This window comes from Rhincodon typus, chromosome 9 (assembly GCF_021869965.1).
Source record: "Rhincodon typus isolate 14 chromosome 9, sRhiTyp1.1, whole genome shotgun sequence".
In the NCBI taxonomy this organism is placed as follows: Eukaryota; Metazoa; Chordata; class Chondrichthyes; order Orectolobiformes; family Rhincodontidae; genus Rhincodon; species Rhincodon typus.
The window spans coordinates 15,314,058-15,332,232 of NC_063340.1; the positions used below are offsets into that span (position 1 = coordinate 15,314,058).

Below are 18,175 nucleotides of genomic sequence, written 5' to 3' on the forward strand. Positions count from 1 at the left end.
GGGGAGCGACGGGAGCGGGTCCCTGTCCCTGACGGTCAGTGGGGAGCAACGGGAGCGGGTCCCTCTACAAAGGGGTCTCTCCCTCTTCCATCAATGATCTGGGATAGAGAGTGGGACATGCAGCAATACAATGCAACATCAGACTGAGGGTGTTCACAGGTTCCCAGGCCACATGTAGATTCTGGGGCCTGGGGGTCTTGGTTTTCCACAACAGCGTTGAGTGTTTTTATTCACCTTTCCTTTTCGGTTGTTTGAAAGGGCTGCTGTTATAGATTTGGTCAGACTTTCAGCTCTATGCACCTGATGCAAGGCCTCTCCGTGTGGGGAGCGGCTGGAATAGTGGGAGGGCATCCTCACAGGCTCTGTCCCAGGCTTGGCTGAAGTGGCCATCAGGAATCTACCTGAGTGTTGGCGCCTGCTTTGCTGTTTTAGGTTTGTGTTCGGGTCTCCGATGAGAGGCCATATGCAGTGAGGACTGGTGTTGTTGAAGCTGTTCGAGACCGTTGGGCTATGCTGGAGTGCATCATCATGTGCACAATCTGATTTTGATAAGCTCCAACCCACTTCTCTAAGTTTCAATTATCTGTTTGATTTCGTTCTTGTTACTATTTTTAACCTGTTAAAAGCTGTTTTCAGGAGAAGAGTAAAGGGCTGGGAGTTTGTTGCTAATGTTCGGTCCAAACCATTGTACAAAATACTCCTTAGTTTCTATTAGCACCAGGTTTATTTGGGTTCCATCGTTTTCAGACAGAACCATCTGAGGAAGTGACGAAAGTAACCTGTGTTTAGACTCTGGCAACTTAACAGGAAACTCCACTTCCAAAAGCAGTCACTTCGCATGTGAATTCAAGTTATGAGCAAATTTTTCTGGGTTAGCCGCTCATCAGACCTTGGGCACACTAAGTTAGCCTGGGTACCAACTAGGGCTGCTCAGCTGATGGGTGTAGTTTTAAAGCCAGGCCTCCTGACAAGAAATGTAACTTGTGCATTGATTTTCACCTTTGCTGCGTTTCCTGTTGCATTCGAACCGACATTAATAGTCTTGTGTGTGTAGTTCACACTTACGGTAACTTCCTGTCACATTTTAATACCATGACTAAATTAAATGCTGTGTTGCGCCAAGTGCAATACCACAGACAATCTGTTAACGGTATAAATTAAGGTTTCCTGTGTGTGTGTCTGTACTTCCTATAGGTGTCACAGGCTCTCACCGGTACTGTCCAGTACAGGCAATCCCTGTCCCATTCAGTGCCCTGTTACATTTTCACTGTAGCAGTGTAATTGTTGTAAATGGTGACTTTGGTATCACCCCTGGGGGAAGGGTATTGGTGGGATGAGGTTTATAAAGATGTTCATGGTAATGGTCTAATAATTAATCACTCACCAGGAATTGGTTAACTCGGTGGCTTAGTTTGTTTAATGTAGTAAAACACATTGCAAGTTTATGAAACAGACACTTCCTGAACCCTTGACCACTACCGTCTGAGTCAGAAGTCACATGACACCAGGTTATAGTCCAACAGGTTTAATTGAAATCACAAGCTTTCGGAGTCTTGCTCCTTCGTCACATGAAGTTCGCTATAACCTGGTGTCGTGTGATTTCTGACTTTGTCCATCCCAGTCCAACACCGGCACCTCCACATCATTGCTACTGTCTGCATTGATAAGGGTGACAGATACAAGGGAGCACCAACCTCTAAGTTCCCCTCTGAGCTACTCACTTGGGAACATATTGCTGTTCCTTCAGTGCTGCTGGGTCAAAATCCTGGAACTCCCTCCCAAACAGCATTGTGGGTCTACATGCATTGTAGTGGTTCAAGAAGGCAGCTCACCACCACCTTCTCAAGGGCAACTAGGGATGGGCAAGAAATACTGGCCAGTCCAATGACGCCTGCATCCAATGAATTAAATAAAAGATAAATTGCAGCAAATCCATTGATTTACGTGTGGACAGCTTACAGTCCAATAGCAGATTGACTGACTGACAGGCAGAGTCACAACATTGTATACACACGGCACACAGAGACTTTCCAGATGGAATCTCTGAAAGGCAAGATACGATGTGGGTCACCAACAGTCAGCATGTGTACATTGGGGGTTTCAAGTAGTCGAAATGTTCCAGCGTGGAGAAAGATTGACAGATTTAAACAGAACGTTCGGCAGTGGGCTGGAAGCTTGAGCAGCCGGATCCAGCGTTTGTTGTAGGAAGGATAGGAGTACTGCCCCCTAGGAAACCTCCACTCCTCCCTCCTCTTGCTGAACATAACCTCTGTCTCGCTCGCTCTCTAACCCTCACACCTCCGCAAGGCTGAGAGCTGGGAACGGCGGCTCAGCGTCCCACCACGAGTATTCCAGCTCTGTCGATGGGCAGGCTGTTTCCAAAAACACGGGAGGCTTGCCAGGCTTTTTCTGGAGCTACTGTGCTATCTATTGACTTCCCCATACACATCAGGGCTGGGTGCATGCCCCAGTCCTTTGCAAGCAGTGTTGCGAGGCCTGTCAGTTTTGGAATGCTAAATGCTTATGACGAGGCCCACCTCCAATTGACGTTAATCATACATCACACCCGCACAGTAGGTCTCAATGCTGAGAAAACATTGATAGAGTCATACAGCACAAGAGACAGACCCTTCAGTCCGACCAGTCCATGCCGATCATTATCCCAAACTAAACTAGTCCCACCTCCCACATCCCTCCAAACCTTTCCTATTCATGTACTTATCTAAATGTCTTTTAAACACTGTAACCGTACTGACACCTACCACTTCCTCTGGAAGTTCGTTCCACACACAAACCACTCTCTGTGTGTAAAAAAAAAAAAAGTTGCCCCTCATGTCTTTTTTAAAACTTTACCCTCTCACCTCAAAAATATGCCCCCTAGTTTTGAACCCTGCCACTTTAGAGAAAAGACCCTTGCCATTCACCTTATCTATGCCCCTCGTGATTTTATAAATCTCTGTAAGAGCACCCCTCAACCTACTACGCTGCAGTGGAAAAAGCCCCAGTCTTTCCAGTCTCCAAACCCTCCATTCCAGCTACATCCTGGTAAATCCCTTCCAAACCCTCTCCAGTTTAATAATATCCTTCCTATAAACAGGGCGACCAGAACTGCACAAAGTACTCCAGAAGCGTTGATTAAGAGTTTGAACGAAAACAGCTCTCTATTTAAAAGGAATTGAAGCAGCAGTAGTAAACTGCATTGGGTGTGAGCTGCCAAACGCAGACAGTGATGCCCCTCCCTGATATACTGCGTTCTCTTTGGCCTGCTCAGCTCCACAACTTATTGATCCAGCTCTACCCTGCTATCATACTGTGCAAGAGCTGAAATCTAATGTTCTGTTCTACTCACTGAATCAATCCTTTTTCAAAGTTTCTGATTGATATGATCGACTTCCCCCTTTAAAGGACTGGGAGCAGTGTGAGAAAGGAATCGCAGATTCTCTGGCCAAGCTGAGGTCTTTCAAGAGAAAGCTTTCGCAGCCCCTCCCTGATCATCACGATGAGCTACACACGGAGCAGATCCGATGCATGGTAAAGTTCTCCTTTCTGTTTCATTCCAGTTCCAATATTCCCTCACCAGCATTGTCTTAAAAGGTGAATTCTCTGCACTTTCTGACTGGCAGTTAAAGCCAACATGATACACTGGATGTTAAAGATCCAGAAATCGTAGCAAGCACTGGAAGATGATTTTAAGCAGCCACAATCTGGTGGAAGGGGCAGAGCGGGGTTTGAGTGACCAAATGGCCTACTTCCTGCTCCTGTTTCCTCAGTTTTCTTTTGTATTTATTCATGGGACGTGGGCATTCCTGGCTCGGCCAGCATTTACCGCCCAATGCTAACTACCCAGAGGGCAGTTAAGAGTCAACCACTTTGCTGTGGGTCTGGAGTCACATGTAGGCCCAGACCAGGTAAGACTAGATCCTAAAGGACATTTAGTGAACCAGATGGGTTTTCCTGACAATGGTCATCATTAGACTTCCGATTCCAGATTTTTTTTGTTCGTTTTACTGAACTTCAAATCCTGCCGATGGTGGAATTTAACCCAGGTCTCCGGAAGATTGCCTGAGTCTCTCGATTAATAGTCTAGCAATAATGCCACAAGCCCATCACCTCCCCTCAAGTTTGATGTAAAAGGGCCCAGCGATTGTGTGCTTTGTGAATCTAGTAGATCTCACCGGAAATGGTTTTACTGTCTCGCTGCAGGAACTGGAAAGCTCTTTTGCAGGGTGGACCGATGACCTTGCCCACCTCTCCTTCCTGAAGGAAACCTTATCCAGCTACATTCGCGCCGATGATATCTCACTGCTGCAAGAGCGGATTGAGCTGCTGCACAGGCAGTGGGATGAGCTATGTTATCAGGTAAGGCCGTTGCCACTAACCACCACCCATCTCTCCTGCCGTCTGTAAATCCCTCTGGGGCCATGTTTGTCCTCAGCTGCCTCTCCAATCAGCAGTGTCAGGGGGGATCAAATGATTTATCTTGGCAATTCACACTTTGTTTCCTTTTACGTAGAAAATAAGGAGCAGGAGGAGGCCATTCGGCCCTTCAAGCCTGCTCCATCATTCAGTGTGATCGTGGCTGATGATCCAGCTCACGCCCCTGTTGCTGCCTTCTCTCCGTACCCTTTGTTCCCTTTAGCCCTAAGAAATATATCTAACTCCTTCGCGAAAACATTCAACGTTTTGGCCTCAACTGCTTTCTGTGACAGAGAATTCCACAGGATCACCACCCTCTCGGTGAAGATATTTCCCCTCAGCTCAGTCCATTTCCTCTAAGCTGCACACCGCTCTGGTGTTCTGCGCATTGGCAATCCAATGGCGGCATTGCTGGAAAATTAGAGGGTACGCTGGTCCTAAACGGCCTGCCCTCTTTCCTTAAACTGTACCCCTCGTTTAGATTCAATTTAGTCCTGTCAGAATGACATAGGTTCCTATGAGATCTCTTCTGAACTCCAGTAGATACAATCCTAAGTCTCCATTCTGTTTTTTGTGTGTCAGTCCTGCCAACCCAGAAATCCGTCTGGTAAATCTTTGTTGCCCTCCCTCCATAACCAGGAATTGCTTTGCCCACTGTGGAAGTTATCCTGTGACTGCTGACAATGACTGGCTTTTAGACAGTACCTCTCTGTATTGCTTCCTCTTCTGTCTAAACCTGGTGAAATTTCAATTGGCTGATGTATAGAGTGGAACCTCAAATCTAAGCAAACCCTAACCTAAGTCATTATATCAGCGCTTACTTTTTTAAAAAAATGTGATCTTAGATAGAGTCGTACAGCACAGGAACAGACCCTTCAGTCCAACCAGTCGATGCCGACCATAATCCCAAACTAAACTAGTCCCGCCTGCCTGCGCTTGGCCCATATCCCTCCAAACATTTCTTCTTCATGTACTTATTCAAATATCTTTTAAATGTTGTAACTGTACCCACATCCACCACTTCCTCTGCAAGTTCAGTCTACACACAAACCACTCTCTGTGTAAAAATAAAAAATTACACTTCATGTCTTTTTTAAATCTTTCTCCTCTATGCCCTCTGATCTTGAAATCCCCAATCCTAAAGAAAAGACCCCTGCCATTCACCTTATCTACACCCCTCATGATTTTCTAAATCTCTTTAAGGTCACTCCTCAATCTCTTATGCTCTAGTGAAAAAGGTCCCAGCCTCTCCTTCTAACTCGAACCCTGTATTCCCAGCAACATTCTAGTAAATCTCTTCTGAACCCCCTCCAGCTTAATAATATCCTTCCTATAACTGGGCAACTAGAACCGGACACAATGCTCCAGAAAAGGCCTCATCAATGTCCTGTACAACCTTAACATAACATCCCAACTGCTGTTCTCAAAGGTCTGAGCAATGAAGGCATGCATGCTGAACAGCTTTTTAACCACCCTATCGAGATGTGTTGCAAACTTCAAAGAATTATGTACCTGAACTCCCAGGCCTCGCTGTTCTACCATACTATCCAAGGCCCTACTTTAATTATATAAATCCTGTCCTTGTTTGTTTTACCAAAATGCAATACATCGCACTTTTCCATACTAAATTCCCATTTGCCACCCCTCAGCCCATTGACCCAATTGATCAAGATCACTTTGTAATCTTAGATAACCTTCTTCACTGTCCACTGTACCACTAATCTTGATGTCGTACACAAATTTACTAACTATAATTATTATATTCTCATCTAAATCCGATGTATGCTGATAGTTCAGGATCTTTGACCATGTGCCTTTCGCTGTCCGGTTTTGATGAAGTAGCTGTGACCATATTGGTACCTTGTCCTCTCTAACTCTGAAAGTTGGCTCAGTCCATAGATTTGGGTACATGGACCACTCTGACATTCTCTGTGTACTGTACTGCAGTGTTGGAGGCATTCCCTTTTGGATGGGGCTGTTAAACAAGGCTTCCTCTTTAGATGTAGAATATCCAGTGGTATTAGTTGTGGAAGAACAGGGAGAGCCCTAACCGCTGTCCTGACTAATATTCGTCCCTCAACCAATCAGACTTAGCTGGCCATTTATCTCATGCTGCCTATGGGATCTTGCTGTGTGTAATTCGACTCTCATATTTCCGGCATCACAACACTTCAAGAATGCTTGCTTGACTGTCATGCAGTTTGGGTGCGTTGAGGTCATGAAAGGTCAATATAAATGCAGCTCCATTCTTCATCTAAACAGGAAGTGGGATCAAACAGAACACCTTTGTAATGATATATTGGCTTTAGGTTATAACACATGTCCTCAGCTTACTATTCCACTGAATGACTCTCTGGCCGTTGGATCTTTGACTTCATACAGATCACCTGATCCTAACCAGGCAGGCTTAGAAATAGTTTCCAAGGTACACTGTGGCAAACAAAATTTAAATAGCTGTCTTTACCAAACCTCAAATCTAGGGCTTGGTGAACACTCCTCAATACTCTGCTCAATTATGAATTTTCTAATCAAAATAAAATGTCATTTTGAACTCCTGTAATGCAGTCAAAATTACATTGTGCACTTTGTCCATTTGAGGCCACCATACACACAAGTACCAGCAGAGGGAGTTTGCTGCAAAGAGATCGTATAGGATCCATGCTTAGAAGCTGCCGTTCCAGACGGTTCTGGCTGAATATAGAATGGTTTCTATCCTAAGAGCTTCTCACACTCCACTCACATTTACTTGCAACTTGCGGGAACCTCTTATTCCCTGTGGTTGGTTACTTAAGAGAGAACAAGAAGTCCTTTGTGAGCAGCAGTGCCAAAAAATGATCAACTGATCTTTTCTTTTATCGTTGCTTGAAAGCCTTTGCACATTAGCTGTTTCAAGACATTCATCTGCCTGCTTTCAGATCTCCTTTTGAAGAGTAGCTTTTTGGTTAACATATTAAAAAGTAGATGCTCAGTCACATCTTTTGATGTTTCTGCTCTGGGATCCTTTCTCAGAGTGGTAGAGAATAATACAACAAGCAACAGCTTAGAAAAAGAACAACAAGGGGGAAAGAGTAAAAGGGCAGCATCCAGATTCCGACGTACTTGGCTGGATGTAAAATGCTTACTAAGGTTGTAAGAGGCACTATGTGAATGCAATACTGTGCTACCGTTCTCATTCAAGCCCATTGGTTTTTAAGATAAGCTAATGTAACCATGTTAGCAGAGCCACCCCCTGATGACTGTCTCCCAATGCAGAGCTCTCCTCTGCGAAAACAGTCAGGGATCCCCAAGGCCCATCGCTATGGAAAAGTTGGTTATGTCCACGGGGACTCACAGTCGTAGTGAGCCTTGTAAGATTTAGCTGGGGAGGGAGCAGCTGCCTGAGCATTGGATTGGATTTGATTTGATTTATTATTGTCACGTGTACCTAGGTACCGTGAAAAGTTTTGTTTTGCATGCAGTACAGGCACATCATACATACAAAGTGCATTAGGGTGATAGAACAGAGCGAGGAATACAATGTTACAGCTGCAGGGAAGGTGCACAGAGAGTGAGGTCAACGTTAAATTAAAAATTTTACCAGTCCATTCATCAGTCTAATAACAGCAGGGAAGAAGCTGTTCTTGAATCTGCTGGGACATGTGTCTAAGCTTTTGTATCTTCTGCCCGACGGAAGGGATTGGAAGAGATTCTAACCAGGGTCAGAGGGGTCTTTGATGATGTTGGCTGCCTTCCTGAGGCAGCGAGAAGTGTAGATGGAGTAAGTGGGTGGAAAATTGGCTTGCGTGATGGTCTGGGCTGTGTTCACAACTCTCTGCAGTTTCTTATGGTCCTGGGCAGAGTGGTTGCCATGCCAAGCCACGATGCATCCGGATAGAACGCTTTCCACGGTGCATGTATAAAAATTGGTAAGAGTCTTGCTGCAGCTATACAGGCCCTTGGTAAGGCCCCATGTTGAGTATTGTGTGCAGTTTTTGTCTCCCAGTCTGAGGAAGGACACGCTTGCTATTGTGGGAGTGCCGGGAAGGTTCGCCAGACTGATTCCCGGAATGGCAGGACTGACAGATGAGGAAAGACTGGATTGACTGGGCTTGTATTCGCTGGAATTTAGAAGAATGAGGAGGGATCTCATAGAAGCAAATAAAATCCTGATGGGACTGGACAGGCTAGATATGGGAAGAATGTTCCCGATGTTGGGGAAGTCCAGAACTAGGGGTCACAGTCGAAGAATAAGGGGTAAGCCATTCAGGACTGAGATGAGGAAGAATTTCTTCACTCGGAGAGTTGTGAACCTGTGGAATTCTCTCCCACAGGAAGCTGTTGGGGCCAGTTTGTTAGATATATTCAAGAGGGAACTGGATGTGGCCCTTGTGTCTAAAGGGGTCAAGGGGTATGGGGAGAGAGCAGGAATGGGACCATATTGAATGGTGATGCAGGCTCGAAGGGCCGAATGGGCGTACTCCTGCACCTATTTTCCATGATTCTGTGTCTCTTTACAGGCATGATGGTTCTGACAGTGGGTGGCACCAGACTCTGTCAGTGTCAACGGGTATAGGTATACTTGTCAGGGAAACGTTTCAGACCCTTGCTGCTTCAGTCATCTCACCAGTGACCTAAACTTATGGGAGTTTATAAGAATGGGAGATGATCTTATTAAAACATAAAGTTTTTATCAAGGATTGCCAAAGTGAACACTGAGAGGATATTTCTTGTTGTGGTGTAATGTAAGACTAGGGGACATGGTTTGAAAGGAAAGGGTCCCCAATTAGGGCTGAGGTGAGGAGTAATTTCTTCTGTTGGAGGGTCATTTGTCTTTGGAATTCTCTTCTTCACTGAGCAGTGGAGGCCAGTTCGATCAGAATGTGCAAGGCTGAATTAGACAGACTTCTGATTGACATGGGATTTGAGGATTATGGGGGACAAGTTGTAGATCATCAAGAAATCTTTAATTGATGCAGATGAGTACAACTAGGTTTAGTCGTATCAGCTTATTCTGCGACTAACAGGTTGTGGATTCAAGTATTACTCCAGGAATTCGAATATGATCTAAGCTAAGGTCCAGGTGCAGTGTTAAGGGAGTGCTGCACTGCTGATCAACCCATTTTTCAGAAACACTACTCAGTCAGATCTTTAGCTAACTCTTTGTTCACGCTTGAATGGATAAAAGTTGAAATCTGTAGGAAAATGATGCCAGGCTTAAAGCAAGGTGCCAAAATGCATGTTGCAGATTTAACACACTTCAGCTTTGAGATGATCCATCTTTGCCAAGGCCTTTTTAAGTATTTGGAATTTTCACCTTTAGAAAGCCTCTTAACATCAAAAGGCAACAAGGAAACTTGAATGTACATTCACATGGTGTTTTCTAGGTTCTGAGACCATTTCAAAGCCACAGAAAAGTTAATAGATTTTAAGAATTAAATTTATATAAATATCTTAAGAAGGAACCTGCATTGGAAAGACACAAGAGAGACTGTGGAAGTGGAAGGCTACGTTGAAATGAGATGAATGTATAAAATGAGATGAGACCACTCTCCTGGGACAGAAGAAGACATAATAGGTCAGCACAACATTGTGGGCTGAAGGGCCTGTACTGTTCTATGTTCTATGTTCTAAGAAGACTTGACATTGGCGAGTTTTCTTCAGTTCATTTGCCTCCTGAATATTGACAGTTTGCAAAAAGACATAGGAAAAGGGAGGTGCAATTATATAGTGCCTTTTACAACCACAGGATGTCCTTTGATAATTTCCAGCCAATTAAGTACTTTGGAGTGTTGCATTGCCGGAAACCAGGTAGCCAATTCGCACAAATAGCAATGTGATGAGTAAGGGAATTAGATAATCTGTTTTTAGTGATGTTGATCGAATCTTTAGAGCTGGGCTTGAACCCATAACCTTTTGTCAGAGAGGCAAACATGCTACACTTCAAGAATTAATTTAGAGGCAGACTTGAATTCTTGGAGGATAGCCAAATGAAACTCGAATAAATCTTTCACCATGTGACGTTCTCTCAAGTAATTGTGACAAGCTGAATGTCACACAGTTAAAGTATTTCTTTTGAAGTGCAACAGTATCACTGGATACACAGAGATCTTGTCAGTTTCTAGTCCCACCTCTGGTATTTTAAAGAATAGTAACTTGATTGGATGATAAAATCATTAAGAGGTATTGTACGGGTCAGATTTGACATGCCATCTCCTAGCTGCCAGTCTGAAGACAGCTGCTGCCTCAGTTGTATTCTGGTGTAGCATTAGCGTCAAAAGACACCGCAACAGGAAGTCTGTTAATCTCTGAACCTGAGGAAGGTCACCTGACAGCAGACATTAGAAAGCAATGCGAACAGGTTCGTCTGGAATGCTTTTGCTGTTCAGTTCAGCGTTTTACAATGTGGATCCGTTCTTCAAAAGATTTTAAGTGTGCCTTGCCCGCCTTCTAAATTCTGAAGCTTTGGTGATGGAAAGTGCTTCCAGTAACGAGGCTTTCAGACTGATGGGTGATGCAGATGTCCGTTACCGAATGTGTTTGAGAGACGTAGAACTCAACTTCCTTTTGGCTTAGATTTGAGTACATGAAGAGATGTCTACACTTCCTGTCAAATGCTTGGAATTTGCGTAGAACTTGACTGGTCGCAATTAGTGTCTCAGTTTGATATTTTCAATCCATACGTGGATCTACTTGTAAACGACAATATGAATCATAGTTGATGCAAGCTGAATAGCTCCGGCTGATTTCTTTTTGATAGTTAAGCTGTCATTGTAATCCAGGCTTGGACGGGTTTATTAAAGTTGGCTCTGCATTGTACATAAATGCTGCTCTGCTGTGGGTGTTAGCAGCATAAAAGTTTGCTAAAAATGATTCCCATTTTGGCAATGCTTTGGGACAGTGGGAATGGGTATCTGGATTCTCTTTGATATCAGTTCCACTCTTTCGGTTTGTTTTTCCCCTGAAACCAAAACAATTGCAATTAAATTTATCGGTTTGTGCTTTCCCTAAAACAAAAGGTGTGGAATGTGGCGCTTTATGACAAGTTTGAGATGAGGTTGCATCCTACAAGTCCGTTGTCCTGACGCAAAGGTGAATTGTTAGGTAATGCTGTTCCTCTTTAAAATGTTCTTTCATCCTTCTGTGTTGGGAAGCTTAGTGACACCAAACTGCACTGAGATTATCACTAGGAATTCACTGAGGGGTCTCGTGCTCACCTTCTGTAGCTCCAGCAAGTGGCCAACCCTGGGTATAGAGGAGATTTACAGGAATGGTACCACAGTTATGTCGGGAGAATGGAGTAGGTTAAGGGAAGGTGGGCTAGAGGTCTTCAGAATGCTGAATAGTCCTGATAAAGCAGATGGGGAGAAATGCTGTGTGCTGACAGGAGACAGTGTGACGAACCAGAGAACACAGATTCAAAATAACTGGGAAAGAAACATTAAAGGGGAAATGATTCTTTATTTTTGTATAGCAAGTGAACTATGATGATGTGAGACATGGAAGCTAGGGAACTTGGGGGAAATAAATAGTGATACCTTGAAAAGAGTCCGCATTACAGAAGAGGAGGTGCTGGAGATCTTAAAATGTGTACAGGAAGATAAATCCCTGGGACCTGATCAGGTGTATCCCAGGACGTTGTGGGAAACTAGGGAAGAAATTGCGGGACCCCTAGCGGAGATATTTGTATCATCGACAGCTGTGGGTGAGATGCCGGAAGACTGGAGGGTGGCTAATGTTGTGCCATTGTTTAAAAAAGGCTACAAGGAAAAGCCAGGGAACTACAGAATGGTGAGCATTATGTCAGTGGTGAGTAAGTTGTTGGAGGGGATTCTGAGAGACAGGATCTGCATGCTTTTGGAAAGGGATAGTCAGCATGGCTTTGCACGTGGGAAATTGTGTCTCACGAATTTGTTTGAGTTTTTTGAAGAGGTGGCCAAGAAGATAGGTGAAGGCAGAGTGGTAGATGTTGTCTGTATGGACCTTAGCAAGGCCTTTGACGAGGTTCTGCATGGCAGACTGGTTACTGCAGTTACTAATGGAAACCAAGGAGAGCTAGCCCGTTGGATACAAAATTAGCTTGACGGTAGGAGACAGATTGTGGTGGTAGAGGATTGATTGATTCATTTATTGTTGTCACATGTACCGAGATACAGTGAAAGGTGCCGTTTTGTGTGCTATACAGGCAGATTGTAACATATAAAGTACACCAGGGTAGCAGAGCAGAGTGCAGGATACAGTGTTACAGCCGCAGAGAAGGTGCAGAAAGAGAGAGATCAACATTGATATTGGAGAGGTCCGTTCAAAAGTCTGTGATAAAAGCGGGGAAGAATCTATTTGTACTATGTATTCACACTTTTATATCTTCTGCCCAACAGAACACGGTGGAAGAGAATATAATCAGGGGTCTTTGATTATGTTGGTTGCCTTCCTGAAGCTGCAGGAAGTGTAGATGGAGTTAATGGATGGGAGGCTGGTTTTCATGATGGACTGGGCTGCGTTCACAACTCAGTAGTTTCTTGCAATCTCAGGAAGACCAGTTGCCATACCACACTGTGATGCATCCAGATAAGATGCTTTCTCGGGTGCACAAAAATTGGCAAGTGTCTTTTGTGGACATGCCAAATTTCCTTAGCCTCCTGAGGAAGTAGAGGCATCATTGTCCTTTCTTGACCATCACGTCAATGGGAGTGGACCAGGACAGATTGTTGGTGATCATCACTCCCAGGAACTTGTCGCTGTCGGCCATCTCCACCTCAGCACCATTGATACAGACAGGGGCATGCCCCCTCTACTCTGCTTCCTGAAGTCAATAACCAGCTCCTTCGTTTTACTGACATTGATGGAGAGATTGTTGTCTTTATACTGTGCCACTAAGCACTCAGTCTCTTTCCTGTATTCTGTCTCGTTGTTATTTGCGACTCGACCTACATGGTGGTGTCATCAGCAAACTTGTAAATGGAGTTGGGGTGGAATTTGGCCACACAGTCATGAGTGTATAAGGAGGATAATAGGGGGCTGAGTACACAGCCTTGTGGGGCACTGGTGTTGACAATTATCAAAGGAGTGGTGTCATCGCCTATTCTTACTGATTTCCTAATCCATAGACTGCAGTAGGGGATCCAGTTAAAGAGGGGGGAGCCGAGACCAAGGTCTTGGAGGTCATCTTGGAGATGAGTTTGTTTGGAATTACGGAGTTGAAGGCGGACCTGTGGCCAATAAATCAGAGTCTGATGTAGGTATCTTTGTTATCCAGATTGATTGATTTATTGTCACGTGTACCAAAGTTCAGTGAAATGTTTTGTTTACAAGCAGTACAGGCAGATCACAGCGAGCAAAGGATGTACAGATCAAGAAGACCTAGAGGCTTACAGGTTACATTATTTGAGGCTAGAGTCCATTCAACAGTCTGATAATGGCTGGAAAGAAGTTGTTCCTGAGCCTACTTGTGCATGAGTTCAGGCTTCTGTACCTTCTGCCGGACAGAAGAGGTTGTAGGAGGTCATTACTGGGGTGTGAAGGATCTTTGATGATGTTGGCCGCCTTTCCGCGGCAGCGCTTCCGTGATGGTCTGGGCCATGCACACAACCTTCTGTAATTTCTTACAGTCCTGGGCAGAGCAGTTGCCATACCAGACCGTTATGTACCCGGACAGTATGCTTTCAATGGTACATCTGTAGAAATTGGTGAGGGACCTTATGGATATGCCAAATTTCCTGAGCTGCCTGAGGAAGAAGAGTTGTTGTTATGCCTTCCTGACTGTCGCATTTATGTGGGAAGTCCAGGACAGGTGGTCAGTTATCGTCAGTCCAGGGAACTTGATGCTCCTCACTCTCTTAACCTCAGTTCCATTGATGTAGATGGGGGCGTGTTCTCCTCCTTTCTTTCTGAAGTTGATGATCAGTTCTTTAGTTTTACCAACGTTGAGAGACAGATTGTTTTCATTGCAGCACGTCACCAAACCCTCTATTTCCCTTCTGTACTTTGACTCGTTGTTGTTAGATATCCGTCCACGACAGTGGTGTCGTCAGCGAACTTGCAGATGGTGTTTGTCCAAAGTTTGGTGACAGTCATAGGTGTACAGGGAGTACAGTCGGGGGCAGATGACGCATCCTTGGGAGGCTCCAGTGTTGAATGTTATTGTGGAGGAGGAGCAGTTACCTATCCTCACTGTGGCCTATGGGTCAGAAAGCTGAGGATCCAGTTGCAGATGTTCCAGGGATGTGTGTAGGGCCAGGGAAATGATGTCTGCTGCGGACCTGTTGCACCAGTAGGCAAATTGCGAAGGATCAAGGCAATTTGGTAGGCTGGAGTTGATGTGAACCATGACCAACCTGTCGAAGCACTTCATAATTATGGAGGTCAGAGCCAGCAGTCATTGAGGCACGTTGCATGATTTTTCTTTAGCATCGTGATGATGGTGGTCTTCTTGAAGCAGATGGGGACTTCAGATTGTAGAAAGGAGATGTTAAAGATATCTGTGAATATGCCTGGCAGCTGGTCCGCACAGGATCTGAGTGCGCAGCCGGGGTCTCCATCTGGGCCAGTCACTTTCTGTGGGCTCACTCCCAAGAAGGTGGGGGGGTGACTGTGGGTACAGAGGTACCTGAGACTGTTGGAATAGTTGTTCAGGCTGCAGGTTGTGACCAGCGGTGTGCTGCAAGCATCAGTGCTGGGCCCACTGTTGTTTGCCATTTAGACAAACTGTTTGGATGTGAATATAGGAGGCATAGTTGGTAAAATTTGTGGATGACACCAAAATTGGTGGTATAGTGGACAGTGAAGAAGGTTATTTAGGGGTATAATGAGATCTTGATCAACTGGGCCAGTGGCAGATGGAGTTTAATGCAGATAAATGTGTGGTGTTGCATTTTGGTAAGACAAACCAAGAGAGGGCTTAAAGTTAATAGTAGGGCCCTGGAGAGTGTTGTCGAACAGAGAGACAGAGCAATGCAGGTACATAGTTTCTTGAAAGTGGCATCACAGGTAGACAGTTTGGTGATGAAGGCATTTGGCACACTTGCCTTTATTGGTCAGAGCACTGAGTACAGGAGTTGGGGCATCATGTTATAGCTGTACAAGCCATTGGTAAGGCCACATTTGGAGTACTGCATACAGTTGTGGTCACCCTGCTATAGGAAGGATGTTATTAAATTGGAAAGGTGCAAGCAAGATTGACAAGGATGTTACTGGGACTGGAGGGTTTGAGTTATTAGGAGAGGTTGGATAGGCTGGGACATTTTTCCCTGGAGCGCAGGAGGCTGAGGGGTGACCTTATTGAGGTTTACTAAATCATGAGGGGCATAGATAAGGTGAATAGCCAAGGTCTTTTCCCATGATAGGGGAGTCCAAAACTAGAGGGCATAGGTTTAAGGTGAGAGGGGAAAGATTTAAAAGGGGCCTGAGGGTCAACTTTTTCACAGAGGGTGGTGCAGGTAGAGAATGAGCTGCCAGAGGAAGTTATAGAGGGGGGTACAATTACGACATTTAAAAGACATTTGGATGGGTACATGGATAAGTAAGGGTTAGAGGAATATGGGCCAAACACAGGCAAATGGGACTAGTTCAGTTTAGGAAACCTGGTCAGCATGGATGAGTTGGGCCAAAGGGCCTGTTTCCATGCTGTATGACTCTACCCTGTGAATGTACTGCCAGAAAGCCTGGCAAACTTTAATAAAAGCTTGCAAAAGAGAACTGTAAATATAGTTTAAAGGAAAAGATTTGGAGAGTCACCTGAAAGTGCAGGATGTCAAACTATCTTGTTCAAGGAGCTAGAAGAGCCATGACAGGGCAAATGCCCCATGTCAGTGCTTGAGAATTCCACACTGAAGCTCTGTTTGCATGCCCACAGGAGTTTCAGCCAAACGTGACCAATTTGGAGGGTCCCCATCCACTATGTTTGTGTACCTTCTTACGCTCCCTGTCATGTAAAAGCAACTCCACTCTGACTGAAAAGCAAATTTGTTCCGATGGAGCCTCCAGTTGTCTGCTGTGATTCAGTGGTAACCTTCTCAATTCTGAGTCGGCAACATTGTGGAATTAAGCCCCAGGCCAGAGATTTGAGTCTGTTATCTGACTGAGTGCTTCAGGGCAGGCACTTAGAAGAGAGATATTGTTCTCCACGAAATGCATCTTATCCAACGAAGGGACAACACATGGAGATTCACAGTTTTAGAACACCTGGGTTGTACAACTTAGTTTGAACCAATTTTATAGGGAGCACAGCAACTTTCCTGTAAATTGACCTGTCATTGTAATTCCACTTCATCATCAGAACATTGCCATGATCTCTGAAAATTTCCTCAATGTCTGCTGGAAGAGACATTATTTGTACGTCTTAAAATGCAGAGCCATAAATGTGACACTCGTATTAAGGAGTCCAATTATCCAAGTAAGACTTGTGTGGAGCAGTGAATCAGGTTTCGAAATGTGTTCCTGGAAGAAACTTGGCAGGAGGTCAAACAAAATGCCGCAGCATAGGAGTTGAAGTTTTGATTCAGCGGTGTGGGTAGTTTCTGTTTCTAGGTTCGGAAGCATGGTACAGCAAGTTCCATGTTGAATTGTGTCCCGTGAGCAGAATGTTATATCAGTCGATTAATATTTCATGCACTTTTTTTTTTTGTAACGTGCTCAGATGTGATCCTCTGGCTGTTATGCATTCCCAGGTAACATTACGCAGACAGCTGGTCACAGAGAAGTTGAATGAGTGGGTGCTATTCAACGAGAAGAACAAGGAGCTGTGTGAGTGGCTGACCTTGATGGAAAGCAAAGTGTCACAGAACGGAGACATCAGCATCGAGGAGATGATTGAGAAACTGAACAAGGTAAGTTCTGAAACTCTACTCAAGATGATTTCACAGCGGTTACTCAATCCTGTTGTTTGAAAGCACGAGCCCATGTCTCCTTTGTAAGTGCAGCTGGATAATTCCCTATCTGGGTCTTTGGATTATTCAGATTTTTTTTAAAACTTAAAGAGATTACAGTATTATCCAGTAGACATTTGTCCAAAACAATCAAAGAACTGAGGATGCTGGAAATCAGAAACCAAAACAGAAATTGCTGGGAAAGCTCAGCAGCATCTGTGGACAGAACGCAGAGTTAATAATGTTTCGGGTCCAGTCACCCTTCTTCAGAACAGTTCTGAAGCTGGACCTGACACATTAACTCTGCTTTCTCTGCACAGATGCTGCCCAGACCTGTTGAGTTTTCCCAGCAATTTCTGAGATTTGTCCATATTGAGTAACGGTCTAAACCAGGTACTGATTATAAAATTGAACTTTATCATAGAATCCCAACAGTGTAGAAATTCAGGCCATTCAGCCCATTGACTCCACACTGACCCTCTGAAGAGCATTTAACCCTGCATTTCCCACAGCTAACGTACCCAGCCTGCACATCCTCGGGACTGTGGGAAGAAACCAGAGCACCCAGAGGAAACCCACACAGACACGGGGAGAATGTATAAACTCCACACAGACAGTCACCCAAGGGTGGTATTGAACCTTGGTCCCCGGTGCTGTGAAGCAGCAGTGCTAACCACTGAGCCACAACAAATGCTAAGCAAGGCCTGCATGGCTCCAAGGTGGGGAAAGCACCAAAATGATGCCTCAATGGAGCCTCTTGTTAAAGAGCTTCAGGCTAAAACAAAATCAATAATTCTGCCTGAGATAGTAGGAACTGCCGATGCTGGAGAATCTGAGATAACAAGGTGTAGAGCTGGATGAACACAGCAGGCCAAGCAGCATCAGAGGAGCAGGAAAGCTGACGTTTCGGGTCTGGACCC

At 44.8% G+C, this 18,175-nt stretch overlaps 1 protein-coding gene across 7 annotated transcripts in view; it reads left to right on the plus strand.

Moving 5' to 3' along the window:
• Positions 1–18,175, plus strand: part of LOC109912528 (nesprin-1-like) — a 194,567-nt gene that overhangs the window by 102,009 nt on the left and 74,383 nt on the right. For 6 of the 7 annotated variants that reach the window (XM_048600820.1, XM_048600819.1, XM_048600821.1 and 3 more), the window contains 3 exons: positions 3,406–3,531; positions 4,204–4,359; positions 17,058–17,216. In XM_048600820.1, coding sequence (XP_048456777.1) covers positions 3,406–3,531; positions 4,204–4,359; positions 17,058–17,216 — 441 coding nt within the window. Of the gene's footprint in view, positions 1–3,405; positions 3,532–4,203; positions 4,360–10,732; positions 10,754–17,057; positions 17,217–18,175 lie in introns of those variants that run through there. The other variant, XM_048600824.1, reaches the window with a different exon arrangement.